This window comes from Schistocerca serialis, chromosome 10 (assembly GCF_023864345.2).
Source record: "Schistocerca serialis cubense isolate TAMUIC-IGC-003099 chromosome 10, iqSchSeri2.2, whole genome shotgun sequence".
Classification (NCBI taxonomy): Eukaryota; Metazoa; Arthropoda; class Insecta; order Orthoptera; family Acrididae; genus Schistocerca; species Schistocerca serialis.
The window spans coordinates 146630867-146645274 of NC_064647.1; the positions used below are offsets into that span (position 1 = coordinate 146630867).

The 14408-nt window shown below is 39.2% G+C and overlaps 1 protein-coding gene across 1 annotated transcript in view; it reads left to right on the forward strand.

Moving 5' to 3' along the window:
- Positions 1 to 14100, forward strand: part of LOC126424858 (YY1-associated factor 2) — a 37107-nt gene extending 23007 nt beyond the window's left edge. The window contains exon 2 of the mRNA XM_050087672.1: positions 9848 to 14100. Coding sequence (XP_049943629.1) covers positions 9848 to 9852 — 5 coding nt within the window. The 3' untranslated portion in view covers positions 9853 to 14100. The remainder of the gene's footprint in view (positions 1 to 9847) is intronic.
- Positions 14101 to 14408: the final 308 nt, after the last annotated feature.

Consider the following 14408-nt stretch of genomic DNA (forward strand, 5'->3'; position numbering starts at 1 on the left):
CTGGTAGAGTCAAAAGCAGAAACAGTGGCCCCAAAGTGACGTTATGCCTGGTTTGTCACTTAACGGAGAAGGTCATGGGTGGAGAGTGGGAGGTGGAACAGAGATGGAGACAACTTTGGCAACACACGGTATGCTCCATCACTCTCAGTGCTCTCACCTTTGTAGTCGCATGCCACTGTATAGAGATGGGGGTGACACTGATATTGCTTTTGCTTTGAGTCCAACTGTTCTGCCTTTTGTCTGCTGTACACTTCTCGTTTTTGGAGGCCTGTGTCACCTGTAGCAGACCTGTGAGGCTTACACCCAACACACGTGAGGGAAAATGCAGGAAAAGCTGGCAAAATATTGTGGGCAAAGTGGTTGTATTCACTCAGCTGTAAACTTAGGAATCTGAAGATCATCTATTCTGCCAAAAAAAAGGTTTGAAGATCAAGTCTGACTCGCAACTTATGGAGGCCCAGTGGAATCGGATTAGGGCTTAGTTGGCAGGAACAGTGTAGCTTCTGAACATGACAAATTACACACGTAACATGAAATGTTAAAAATTTTCTGGACTATTATACCACAGTCGACCACTGCAAAGTAACTTTGAATACAGTACTCTGTGATTACGTTTCCATTATGTCAGATCTCTTGCAGAAAGTGCGACAGATTTTCTGCATATGCACCACACTTCAGTGTTTCCATTTAGTGTTAGCTTAAAAATGATAGTGCCACATATATTTTGTATATACACTCCTGGAAATTGAAATAAGAACACCGTGAATTCATTGTCCCAGGAAGGGGAAACTTTATTGACACATTCCTGGGGTCAGATACATCACATGATCACACTGACAGAACCACAGGCACATAGACACAGGCAACAGAGCATGCACAATGTCGGCACTAGTACAGTGTATATCCACCTTTCGCAGCAATGCAGGCTGCTATTCTCCCATGGAGACGATCGTAGAGATGCTGGATGTAGTCCTGTGGAACGGCTTGCCATGCCATTTCCACCTGGCGCCTCAGTTGGACCAGCGTTCGTGCTGGACGTGCAGACCGCGTGAGACGACGCTTCATCCAGTCCCAAACATGCTCAATGGGGGACAGATCCGGAGATCTTGCTGGCCAGGGTAGTTGACTTACACCTTCTAGAGCACGTTGGGTGGCACGGGATACATGCGGACGTGCATTGTCCTGTTGGAACAGCAAGTTTCCTTGCCGGTCTAGGAATGGTAGAACGATGGGTTCGATGACGGTTTGGATGTACCGTGCACTATTCAGTGTCCCCTCGACGATCACCAGTGGTGTACGGCCAGTGTAGGAGATCGCTCCCCACACCATGATGCCGGGTGTTGGCCCTGTGTGCCTCGGTCGTATGCAGTCCTGATTGTGGCGCTCACCTGCACGGCGCCAAACACGCATACGACCATCATTGGCACCAAGGCAGAAGCGACTCTCATCGCTGAAGACGACACGTCTCCATTCGTCCTTCCATTCACGCCTGTCGCGACACCACTGGAGGCGGGCTGCACGATGTTGGGGCGTGAGCGGAAGACGGCCTAACGGTGTGCGGGACCGTAGCCCAGCTTCATGGAGACGGTTGCGAATGGTCCTCGCCGATACCCCAGGAGCAACAGTGTCCCTAATTTGCTGGGAAGTGGCGGTGCGGTCCCCTACGGCACTGCGTAGGATCCTACGGTCTTGGCGTGCATCCGTGCGTCGCTGCGGTCCGGCCCCAGGTCGACGGGCACGTGCACCTTCCGCCGACCACTGGCGACAACATCGATGTACTGTGGAGACCTCACGCCCCACGTGTTGAGCAATTCGGCGGTACGTCCACCCGGCCTCCCGCATGCCCACTATACGCCCTCGCTCAAAGTCCGTCAACTGCTCATACGGTTCACGTCCACGCTGTCGCGGCATGCTACCAGTGTTAAAGACTGCGATGGAGCTCCGTATGCCACGGCAAACTGGCTGACACTGACGGCGGCGGTGCACAAATGCTGCGCAGCTAGCGCCATTCGACGGCCAACACCGCGGTTCCTGGTGTGTCCGCTGTGCCGTGCGTGTGATCATTGCTTGTACAGCCCTCTCGCAGTGTCCGGAGCAAGTATGGTGGGTCTGACACACCGGTGTCAATGTGTTCTTTTTTCCATTTCCAGGAGTGTATGTACTACATTTTGCCATATGCTGTAGGTAATGTTGCAGTGCCCAAGCTGGTTGTAAGCACTACTACAGTGATGCTCTGTAAGGTTTTGGCACCCATATTTTGGATACCAGCATGTAGCAAGGCTGCAGACAAGTCATCTGCATCTACTCTGTAAACCACTGTGAAGTGCACAACAGAGGGTACCTCCCATTTTACCACTTACTGGGGCTGCTTATTTTTCCACTCACATATGGGGTACAGGAAGAATGAATGTTTAAATGCCTCTGTTCTTCTTCGTAATTTGCTGTCCCTCTTCAAAGGTTAGTTGTCATTCTAGCTAATAATGTTCTTGAATATGTTTATCTAAACAGTTGTTGGGCACACACCTGAATCACATCTAACATTCTGCAGTCACAGTGTTCATTGTCTTCCTATCGATCTTTTCTTTACGCCTTTTCCTTCCATTATGAGAGTATTGTACCTTTCTTCTCTCATGATATGGCCAAGTATGTTGTAGTTTTATGGTTTTGATTGTTTTCCTCAATTCCTTATTGTTATTAATTTGCAGTAAAACTGCTTCGTGTCCAGGATATTTTCACACTTGTTAACATAGTCACATTTTGAATGTCTCCACTTTCTTCATTGTTGCCATGCCTTCTTTCCGTAAAAAAGTACTGGGATTACAAAACATTTTATCATTTGGAGTCTCAGCTGCAAGATATATTATGGTTGGTAAAAAAAGAATCTCATGTTAAAAAATACAGCTCTAGCTTGTTCAGTTCAGCTATTGATTTTCTAGGTCTGATTGAACTTATCATCAATCCAAGAACCACATAACTTAAAAGAAATGCCCTCTTTAAGTAATTGTGCAAAATCTTTCCTACAGAATTAAGCATAAATAAATCTTAAAATCCAGATTACTGTGCTTTTATGTTATGCAGCAAAATGTAGTAAGGAAAGAGGCTTTATGATAAATAGTAACTGCATTAGCACATTACGTAGTATCATTATACTATGCACTCAATTGTTGAAACAAAAGCTGCAGTTAATGAAGTAGACCATAGAAACACATTCCTCCAAGTGCACATATTGCGCTTGCACAATTCATCCATCAGATCTGGATTTCTTGGATTGGTGTCTGTAGCTGTGTTTTTTTTTTGCCAGTACTAGCGTGTCGACATAGTGTGTATTAAACTTCCTGGCAAATTAAAACTGTGCGCCAGGCCAAGACTCGAACTCGGGACCCTTGCCTTTCGCAGACAAGTTCTCTGGCATCAGAGCTACCCAGTGCTAGTTCTGCAAAGTCTGCAGGAGAGCTTCTGTGAAGTTTTTAAAGGAGATGAGATACTGGCAGAATTAAAGCTGTGAGGATCAGTCATGAGTAATGCTTGGGTAGCTCAGATGGTAGAGCACTTGCCTGCAAAAGGCAAAGTTCCCGAGTTCAAGTCTCAGTCCGGCACACAGTTTTAATCTGACAGGAAGTTTCATATCAGTGCACATTCTGCTGCAGAGTGAAAATTTCATTCTGGATAGTGTATATTGTCAATGACATTCCCATTGATTTTTATACCTATTTCTATGTTTGATGCCTCTATACGCACTGTAATTAATCTAATTGTGTTCTCACGAAACCTACGGGACAATATTTGAGAGGTTGTATTATATTTCAAGATAAGTCATTTAAAGCTTATTCTTGAAACTCTGTAAATAGGATTTATCAGGATAGTTCGTGTCTATCTTCGAGAATCCATGGCAATTCATGCTGCCCTTCTCTTTTTATGTTTAATATTCCCTTTAGTCCTTTTTGGTACAGGTCTCTCATACTTCAACAATATTCTAGGACAGGTTGCATGAGCGATACATAAGCAATCTCTATACAGAATTATTAGAATATATAGAATTATTGAATATATAGAATTATTGTATTTTTCTAGAATTCTACAAATCAACTGATGCCTGCCACCTGATTTGCCTACACTTGAATATATATGATTGTTCCATTTCATCTCCGTATAAAGTGTTACACTCAGGTTTTTGTATGAATTGGCCAGTTATAACATAGACACTGTAGTCATATGATATGAAGTTTTTTCAGTTTATGAATTGCAGAGTTTTACATATTTGAACATTTACAGTAAGTTGGCAATCTCTGTACCACTCTGAAATCTTCTCAACACCTGACTGAACTTTTATGCAGCTTCTTTCAACAGTACTTCAATATAGATAACTGTGTCATCTGCAAAAAGTCTGAGGTTAATATTAATATTGTCTGCAAGGTCATTGAATACAACATGAACAGCAAGGGCCCCAATCACTTCCCTGGGGCACAGCCGAAGTTACTTGTAAATCTGTTAGTGACTCTCACTCCATTTTTGGAAATTGAGAAATACTGCATCTACGTGACTGCCTTGATCCATTGCTTTCAGCATGTTATGTGAGGAAAGTGCTCGGTGGGTTTCACATGATTGATGTTTTCAGAACCCATGCCAACCAGCATCCTGCTCATGATACTTCATTATATTTGAGCTCAAAATAGGTTCTAAGATTCTACAACAAATGGATGTCAAGGATATTAAATGGTAGTTTTCTGGATCACTTCTGCTGCCCTTCTAGTAGATGGGTATGATCTGTGCTTTCTTCCAACTACTGGGCACAGCTTTTTCTTCAAGGAATCTATGATAGATTATAGTTAGAAGAGGGACTATGATAGATTATAGTTAGAAGAGGGACTAATTCAGCCAGAAATTCAGTATAGCTCTGTGATAGGGATTCCATCAGACCCTGCAGCTTTTTTTAACTTCAGTGTCTTCAGCCGTTTCTCAAAACCACTGACACTAATATCTACATCACTCATCTTTTCAGTGAGAATTAAACTGGGGCAATACTCTTGGGCTTTCCTTTGTAGGCAACATTTGAAAATAGGTTTAATCATTTCTGCTTTTTCTTTGCTATCTTCATTTTCAGTCCCTGTCTCGCCCTTGGCTGAATGGACATTAACTGTGGTACTACTAACAGCCTGTAATATAACCAAAATAGCTCTGCTTTTTGAGAGACATCATTCAATAAAAATCTGCTACAGTAGTCACTGAAGGCTACCCACTGCTCTCTTGATAGCCAAATGTGTTTGATTCAACATCTTCGTAACTCTAACCATAGCTCTGCACTTTGTTTTACACCTGTTATACAGTAATTTCTGTTTCTTTACAAACAAGTTCCTTTAGAGTTACTGTGTACTGTGGAGGGCTCCTCTCTTATCAAGTGCATAGTCAACTGTCCTAAACCTGAGCCATAGTTCCTAAACCTTGTGCTCCTCTCCAGGGCTAAATGATTTGAGTTACTTATTGAGATACAGCACTACTGCCATTTTATCTAATTTGCTAAAAATATAAATTATTCTTCTTGATTTGTTGCTCTTTGTACTTTGTTAGTAACTGTTGTTACAACTGCATCATGGTGACAGATAGCAGTGTCCATGTGGACATCCTCAAAGAGGATTACAGACAGTCTTATGTCTGTAATTGTTGTTGCTTGAAGCAGTATTTTTGTTCTTCTTTGTTTTCTTTTGTTTTTCAGTTGCGTTGCCTTTTCGACTGATACGTTAACTTGTTTGAGAGTCTTTTTTGTTATGCCTGTCTTTTTGTTATCTCCACTATATGGTGAGTAGCAGTCTGTTCTTTCCATAATATTGCCCTGTAATATTTTTTTTATTTTTTTTTTTATTTTATTTAATTTTTTTATTGGGGTAAAATCATGTAGTAGCAAATTTTTGCTCAGTGCTAGGAGGGAGTGTCCTGGACAATATACTAAAAATCACAAGCATTGGTGTGGGGATAGGACTTTAAAAGTCACTTTTTTATGTTTCTTTCGAATAATATAAAAAGCCACAGGTGGTAACAAAAAATTTCCCGTACAACATTAAATTTTCTACACAAAAGGTCTTATTCACTTTTTCTGTAGGGTCAATAGTTTCCATGTTTCAGGGGAGGAGAAAATTACAAATAATTAAATATATTGTTCCAGCAAAGTGAAATTATTGTTCATTCTTAAACAAAAAGGATTAATTAGAAATATTAAATGTGTGTACCACTTCTCAGTGGGGCAGAACCATGTTGAGAGATAAACTGCGTTATTGGGGTGTAACAGTGTGGGTGGAGATGTATGGGGTAGAAGCACATGGGAAGGTAGAATTTCGGGTTGCGTTCATGAAGTTCCCTCCTTCACAGGTCTGCAAACTGAAGGTTGAGACGGCAATTCCCCACTATATCTGCCCTGCTAGGTCATAAGAAGAAAGTACAGCGTATTTCACAAAGTTATACAGCCCCTCCGAGCATGCCTTTTAAATCATTGCTGACACAGTGTGCAGATGTGCAGATATTGTTGTTGTGGTTTCTTGCTTTTTTTCCCCCCACCAAGTGCTTTAATGCTATATGGAAAGCAGATATGACTTACTAATAATAACTCGATTATATAAACACGTGCTCAGTGAAGTCATTTTGTCTATTCGCATAAGAGAACGGGACTGGAAATGCTGGGGAGGTATAGCCTGCCCATAAACTGAAAAGCAAGTAGTGCTCGTACTGTAGAACATCATCTTTCTCAGAAGAATCCTCCAGCTACCGTACAAGATGACTAAGAATCAATTTCCTCTCTAGAATTTTAGAAAAATGTACGGAGATTTACAGAGATTCTGTCCATGTGCATTACTTGCATTAGTGTTATTAGTAATTCATATATGCGTTCTATGTGGTATTAATGCATTTTGTACAAAAGTCCCCCAGCATATCTGCGCACTTTGTCACCAGTGATTCATTAGGTGTGCTTTAGAGGGTCCATATAGCTTTGTGAAATACCTATAGTTGCCTCCTATGATTTAGTTTGGTGTATAAGAGTGAGAAATCCCCTGAACTTTTATTTGCAGTCCTATGGAGGAGGAAAGTGCATGAATACACTCTAGCAATCTGCCTTGCCTTTCATTTCCATCCCTCACATCTCCCCCTCTCCACACTCTGGAACACAATTTATCCATTAATACGGCTCTACTACACTTAGATATCGCACACAAGTTTAATATTTGCATTTAACCCATTTTAGTTAAAGGTAACAATATGTGATCTTTTTCCATCGACTGTGCAAAGAAGCTATTAATTCTAGAGAAAAAAAAAAGAATAGGACATTTTTTGAAGGAAATTTAATGTAGTTTAATTTTGTACTGGGAAACACTTTTGCTAGGAGCTGCGGTTTTCAAGTTATACCAGAAAAACATAAAAAAAGTGACCTTTCAATTTCCCACTCTCCCCTCCAACTATAACTCCCCTTGTTGACCCACTGATCCAACCCAACACTCACAGCTAACTGGTCAGGATTTTTAGTACGTTGTTCCTGACACTTCTACCTAGTTCTGTGTGAAAATTTGTGATTGCAAAATTTTGTCCCCTAATTTTCCATCACTGAGTGAACTAAAGACTGTTGTGGGTAAGTTGTCAATTTTAGAGGTTATCGGGGCAGGCTTTCATCCTCCTCCCGTTTTTATTAACCTTAAAAAAATTAAATTGAATTATTTTATATCTGAATATTGAAAATTGAGCTATAAATCAAATATATTGTAGATATATAACTTTTTAGTGGTTCTTGGATAAGTAAATTTATAAGCCCTGCATCCATGTTGTATAATAATTTCCCATTTACCCCACAATACATCCTCTCAGGTCTTCCTGTATAATTGGAGGATGCCTAGTGTAGGGCGTCTCAAAACAAAGTTTATATTTGACGCGTCAGAATAAAATAGAGGTTGAAGTCATCAACAAAATCTTTTTTATTATTGAAATATACAGTTTAGTAATTTGCTTCTTAAAAATAATGTCATTTAAATGCAATCCAGCATGCCAATGGCACTCATTTAAACAACAAACAAAATTATGCATGATGACTCGGCATGTGGACACGGGGATGGCTGTCACTTCGCAACAGATGTTGTCTTTCAATTGCTGCAGAGAAGTAGGATTATTGACATACACTTGAGATTTGATGGATCCCCATGAGAAAAAAGTCCATGGGGCTCAAATCTGGACAGTGTAGGGGCCAATTTATGTCACTCCTCCTAGAAATCAAGTTAGCAGGAAAAATTTCACGGTCTCTCATATAGACGCATTGGACGTGTGTGGAGTGGGTCCGTCATGCTGAAACCCATGTTCTTTGGTAACAATCAGGAAAGTTTTGCAGTTCAGGCACCAAAAAGTCATTTGACATCGTCGCATAACATACCAAATGCAGTGTAAATGCACGACTGCTCTTGTCCTCGAGAAAGTACAGGCCAATTATTCCTCACGCCAACATTGCAGTCCATACAGGAACATTTGGTGAATGAAGGAGTTTTGTATGCTTCTGTTTATGATTCATTGCACTCCAGTAGTGGCAATTTAGCTTACTGACATGCTCGTTCATGTGAAAATGAGCCTCATCAGAAAACAAGATGTTAAATGAAAGGCACTCAGCCACATCATTAATGAACTGCAGCCTTTGTCTTGCATCCTGAGGTTTTAATTCTTGTACCAATTGGATTTTGTAAGGGCGCAGTAATGATCTACACACAATTAAAGAACTTGCACGCTTACGACTGGAGAGGTTAGGATCATCACAAACCGACTGAATTACGAACTCCGGAGATTCGCCCATTCTTGAAGACGTTGATTGTGTGGATTTTGCTTTGGCTCGTGTTGAACAGGTCTCTTCAAACATTCATTTGCGGATTAGGGGAACACATTATGCAAATCCACAATCACTGCAAAATTTCCTCTGTGCTACAGTTGCCAAATCACCGATTTTGTAAAATGCTTGCTCACAGAACGTGTGGTCCACCCCTGAGAAATGCTCAATATCAACTGAATTTGTGAAGACCAAGCAAGCGATGAACACACCCCCACTCTCCTCCAATTTGTTGCACATGTGCAGAGAGCTGTTCAAATATAAACTTTCTTTTAAGACACCCTGTATAATTAGTGCAGTGCAGTCTCTGCTTAGAGCAGCCTGCATCCTTGGAGAAGCCAAACTGCCTTTTCATGTTCATTCAACCAACATAATAGGAAATGATTTCTGCCCCCCACACTCCTCCCACCCCCACTCTGCCTGAATAGTTAGGAAGAAATGGAGAGCTCTTCGTGGCAAGTTGGACTTTGTGAGTCAGTTGGTAAAATGTGCACAAAATTGATAGATCATTGCACAGCTACAAATGGCTGGCGTCCAGGTCTGAGAGACAGTACTCGTTTTGGATGTGTCACAATGAAACATTTTGCAATATTTCTTTACCAAATTATCATATAAACAATTACTACATGGTTGTGAATGGTGCTTCTTAATGATGAAGATAGTTTCAAAGCAATAAAGTGTGTTTGTATTGACAATTGAATTGTTTGGATTTTTTTACAATTTGTGTTACATTTCTTGTACTAGCCAGGAACAACTTGACATACACGGATTAATAATCATTTGTAATTCTAAATAAGTTTTATTAACTAATCTGTAGTGAGGTGAAGAAAACAGTATCAGCCCTTTCTGAGATGTGGCCCTAATTTATGCTTTTTTTTAGTTTGGAATGATCACTTTAGTTTTGAAATTTCTTTGCTTTTATTGTTTCTGCTTTTGCAGATAGTATGCAGTTGATCACAGCTGAATTAGCCTCAACATGTACAGTTCTAATAAAAAAATATTTTTCAGCCTAATGGATTCTGAAGGTCGAGAGAGAATCTTTTCAAAGAAACTGCCAAATGGTGCTAAGGACAGCAGCATCTATTTAAAAATCCTGGCAGCTGCAGGACAGTAAACTCAAGATTTTAATATAAACTTGTGAAATACACATATGAAAAGTCATACTGTATTTAGAACAAAGGTAGCAGACATAATGATGTAGTAAAACATATTTAAACATATGAATGTCTATATAAAATAATATTTTTGTCATCTATTATTCTTGTTACACTAATGTGTCAAGTACAAGAATATAAAATTCTTTTGTAAATTAAGACACCTGTAAGGCGTTCATATTTGTTGATACATATGATGGTTTAAGATTATGTTTGGAAGAACATTGTTTTATAATTGGATATTGATTTATTTGAGCAAAATCAAGAAGGCTTACTGTCTGCTTGAACTATGTTTGTGATAAAATATCTTTTACATTTGAAAAGTATATTTATTTGAGTCAATTTGAACATTGTTTGCATTCAGTGGCGTATATTAATTATAAAAGGGCACATTACTTCGTGCATCATTGTTGTGACTTCATCTGCACCTATATTATGTAATACGTGTTAGGTACGTGGCAGGCAGCATATTGTAACAGCACTGTTGACTGTATTCATTCGTATTTTGAAGTATAGATTTTCTGAGTGACACCTGTGTGTTATGGATATAGCAGTAGTACTTTTCTTAATTTAATAATATACAGTTTGACTCGAGTCATTTCACAGTGAAACTGTGTGGCATTGTATTTAACATTTCAACCACATATTGAGCATTGTTAAACAAACTAGTCATAGAAGCAAAGATCTTCATGGATACCATGTGCCATCACCTTTTTGGTTAACGACTAGCTATCTGTATCCAGTATTAGGACATTTTATATTAAATAAGGAGTTGCTGCTTCTGGTTCTTAGTAACAGCCGTATTCACATTGGATTCATAGCATATAACAGTTGTTGGGACCTACACAGCTCTGCTCCTAGGGGTGCCAGTACAGAAGAGACAATAAGTCATTGTCACAAATATAAATTACCATATGCTGAAAACTCTCAAAGGAACTATTTCTGGTTCATCTCACCATGTAAGATTTTTTGACTTAATTTGTGCACCGCAGTAAGTTTAACATACCTAGAGACCTAGTCCTTGAGACCCATATCATGTAATAAACTTATAAATGTGAAGAAATCTGGCTTGGAAGAAAAAAGATTCATGTTGCGCAGCTATAATTAGCAAAACTGGGTTTTTTCCCCACAGACTGTTATCTGTGACCCCTCCGTCTGTCTATCTTTGCATCTATCATCCAGCTGTTATTGGCCCGTACAGCCTTCAGAAGCTGCCTCTGGCTCCTCCAATATAAACCTATCTTCTCCCAGGGTGTTGAAATGCTCACCTCAGTTAGGTCATTTTCCTTCCCCACCTAATATACCAGTGACACAAGTTTCCCATGATTTTTCTCCTCCTCTCGGTGTGGGAATTACTCCTTGTCACATGACCTGCAACCAGATCTGCTTGCTTCCCATGATGTTTGCAATATGTTATCCCTCCCCCTTCACATGACATACTTCTTTGTTCACTGTGTTCTTTGTCCTCCGTCTTTGACAGGTTCAAAGATTTGCTGCACCACTATTCAGTCTTCTTAGCTACCCAGGTTTCAGAACAAATGAGCGAAGGATTGTATCATAGGTTGTACTCTGTGTGGCATACATTATCTCAGCCTATTTTGCAGCTTGATGAAACATATATCTCCACATTATACCTTAGGTCCAGTTCATTACATGTGGTTAGCCAACCTCCCAGGAACCTAAATTTCTGATTTGTAACTTAAATCTACTTGTGAAAACTCATTATGGCCTTGATCCAGAAGACACGAAAATCTCAGTTTGTCTTTGTTTTGGCTCAGCAGCATAATGTCATTTGTTAAGGCTCCTCATTTGTTTTCATTTAGTTCACTTTTGCTTACTTGATGTTTAATATTTGCATTATAATACAACACTGGTAAAGGTGCTTCCACACATTTTACTTTGAACCTATAGGACACATTTGCATGAAACACTGAACAAGCTGGTTGGGTGAAGGCAGTTGACTTGTGTTTGGGAGTAGTTAGTTTCAAACCCTGTTATGGCCATTCATATTTAGGTGTTCTGTTGTTTTCCTAAATTGCTTATGGCAAATGCTTGGATGGTACATTTGGAAAAGTTTTGGCCAATATCATTCCCCATATTTGCCCTGTCAAAGATCATGCTTTGCCTCTATTAATATCACTGATAGCTGGACTTTAAGCCATGGTCATCCTTCCTTACACCACATGGCACTGTATTATTAGGTCCAAAAGATACCGTCTTGTTGAGTTGATAATCTTGTTTGGATTTGGCTCTCTTGATAAGACTTTTCCATAAGAACTAATGTAACATGACTAAAATACTCTTCTCAGTTTCGAAAGTTTTATAGTGGCATTTAATCTTTTACTTACTTACATTTATTTTATGCAGTTACTGTTGAACTGGTATAATACCAATATATTCATATTGTGCAAGTGTACTTTTATATTGTATCAATAATGTATGCAGTTACTGTTGAAGTGGTATAATATCAACATTTTCAAATTGTGCAAGTGTACTTTTATATTGTATCAATAATGTATATGTTATACATCATAAACTGTATGACTTTTGATATTTACTTTGTTTGTAAAACCTGGTTTTTGGGACTTTATTATTTTTATGACACGCAAGAAACGACTGTAGCCTAAGTGCTATGGAGTGCGTAAGATTTCTTAACTGCTCAGTTGCGAAATAAGTCCAGAACTCTGCAGCGGAATACATATCCAGTACGGAAGTGTATAGTGACTTTGTGCTGGAGGGGATTTGAACCTGGAACCATTGCATTCTCTATGCAGATTTACTGACGACTATGGAGGCATGATTCATTACCCATGTGGATTGCGTAGCCAGTAGAGCATTTGTCTTAGAAGACAGTGGTTCTGGGTTTGAGTGCTGTCGTGGTACACAGTTTGAAAGTGTTAGGAAGATTCAAAACAGCCCACATTCCGCTTCAGAATGAAAATACATTGTGGACACATCACAATATTTGTTTCTGATAGCTCTGTAAATTTACCTGAAAGCTTTGGAGGGATCACCAGGGACAAATTCCTTCCCTGCAGTAATAGACCAGTATTGGCTTGTGAGACAGAGATAGGTGTTAGAGTTGGACAGACTATAGAGGAACATCGAATGCAGTTTGTGATCACGATATGCTAAAAGCTGTAATCTCTGTTGGCTAGAATGATTAATAAGAGCACACATAAGTGGCAAATACTCTGCACTGATTATATCACTAAGGATTGCATATATACTGGGTGCATGATGAAGTATTTAGTTTGTTGGACTAAGGTGTAAAATATTAGGAAATCTTTATGCCGGCTGAATGCATCTATTCGAGCATATGTTTAAAGTAATGCTTTTTGTCTTTGTTTTATAATTTGTTAATTATGTGGAAGCATGCTGTATCACGCATTGATGGTGTTCAAAACCATGTAGTTACAAATTTCCAGACTACTGGGTGTGCATTTATTGAAATTGTAGATACAAGTGTGAAACTGATGTATCCACTGACCATCTTTTTTTCTTTTACCTTTTCTTAATTTCAGATGTGTATGTGTTTCTCTACATTGACTTTAACAAGTATAGTAGTGATGTATATATCTGCTTCATACAAGATATTGTACATTGTCTTGGTAATCTGTATTTCTCCCCGAGTCAGCATGAAACAATGTGCTGTGGAAGAATAGTCTACGATGAGTGTTTGAATTTATTCTTTATTAGTGCTCAAAGTGACTGTGTACCTTTGATTGCAAGTCAAAATTATCCCAATTTATTTTGGCAGGAGTAAAATGACTAATTATTTGTAATTGCGTGTCACACGACGCGTTTGTGTCCACTGCCATACCCCAGTTCCTTGTAGATAATTGTGGGAGCATCCAAATAATTGTAATTGTGAAAAGTATTTACAGTTCAAAAGATTTATTATGTGGGACGAACATGTCTACAGTGGAATTATATTGTGTGTGTTTGTGTGTGTGTGTGTGTGTGTGTGTGTGTGTGTGTGACAGAAAGAGAGATGTTTTAAATATATTTACTGACATACATTTGAATAAATGTAATGTTTAACTCTCTGCTATTTTATTATTGTTTAATGTAATTTTAAACTGAATAAAGTGAGTATTAAATGAAGCATTTTTTCCTGTACAAGGGAAATTAGTTTTTATATTTTTGTTAATTAGGCTGCTGAATAAAAGAACAAAAGCTTTAGTTAAAGTGTGTTCGATTATGATTAGCATCAAACATGTATGCAATGTGATTTCCAGAAAAAGTCTCACATGGCTTACACTGTAATTTATTTCGAGTTACTTGTTGCACAGCTTCACATTTATACAATTAAATCCTTTCATGTACTTCACAATGTTTTACAGATAGTGTATAATGGCAGTTGTTGACATTCTCTGTGCAGGTTGTCATGATGTGGTGCTATTGTAGGAGCT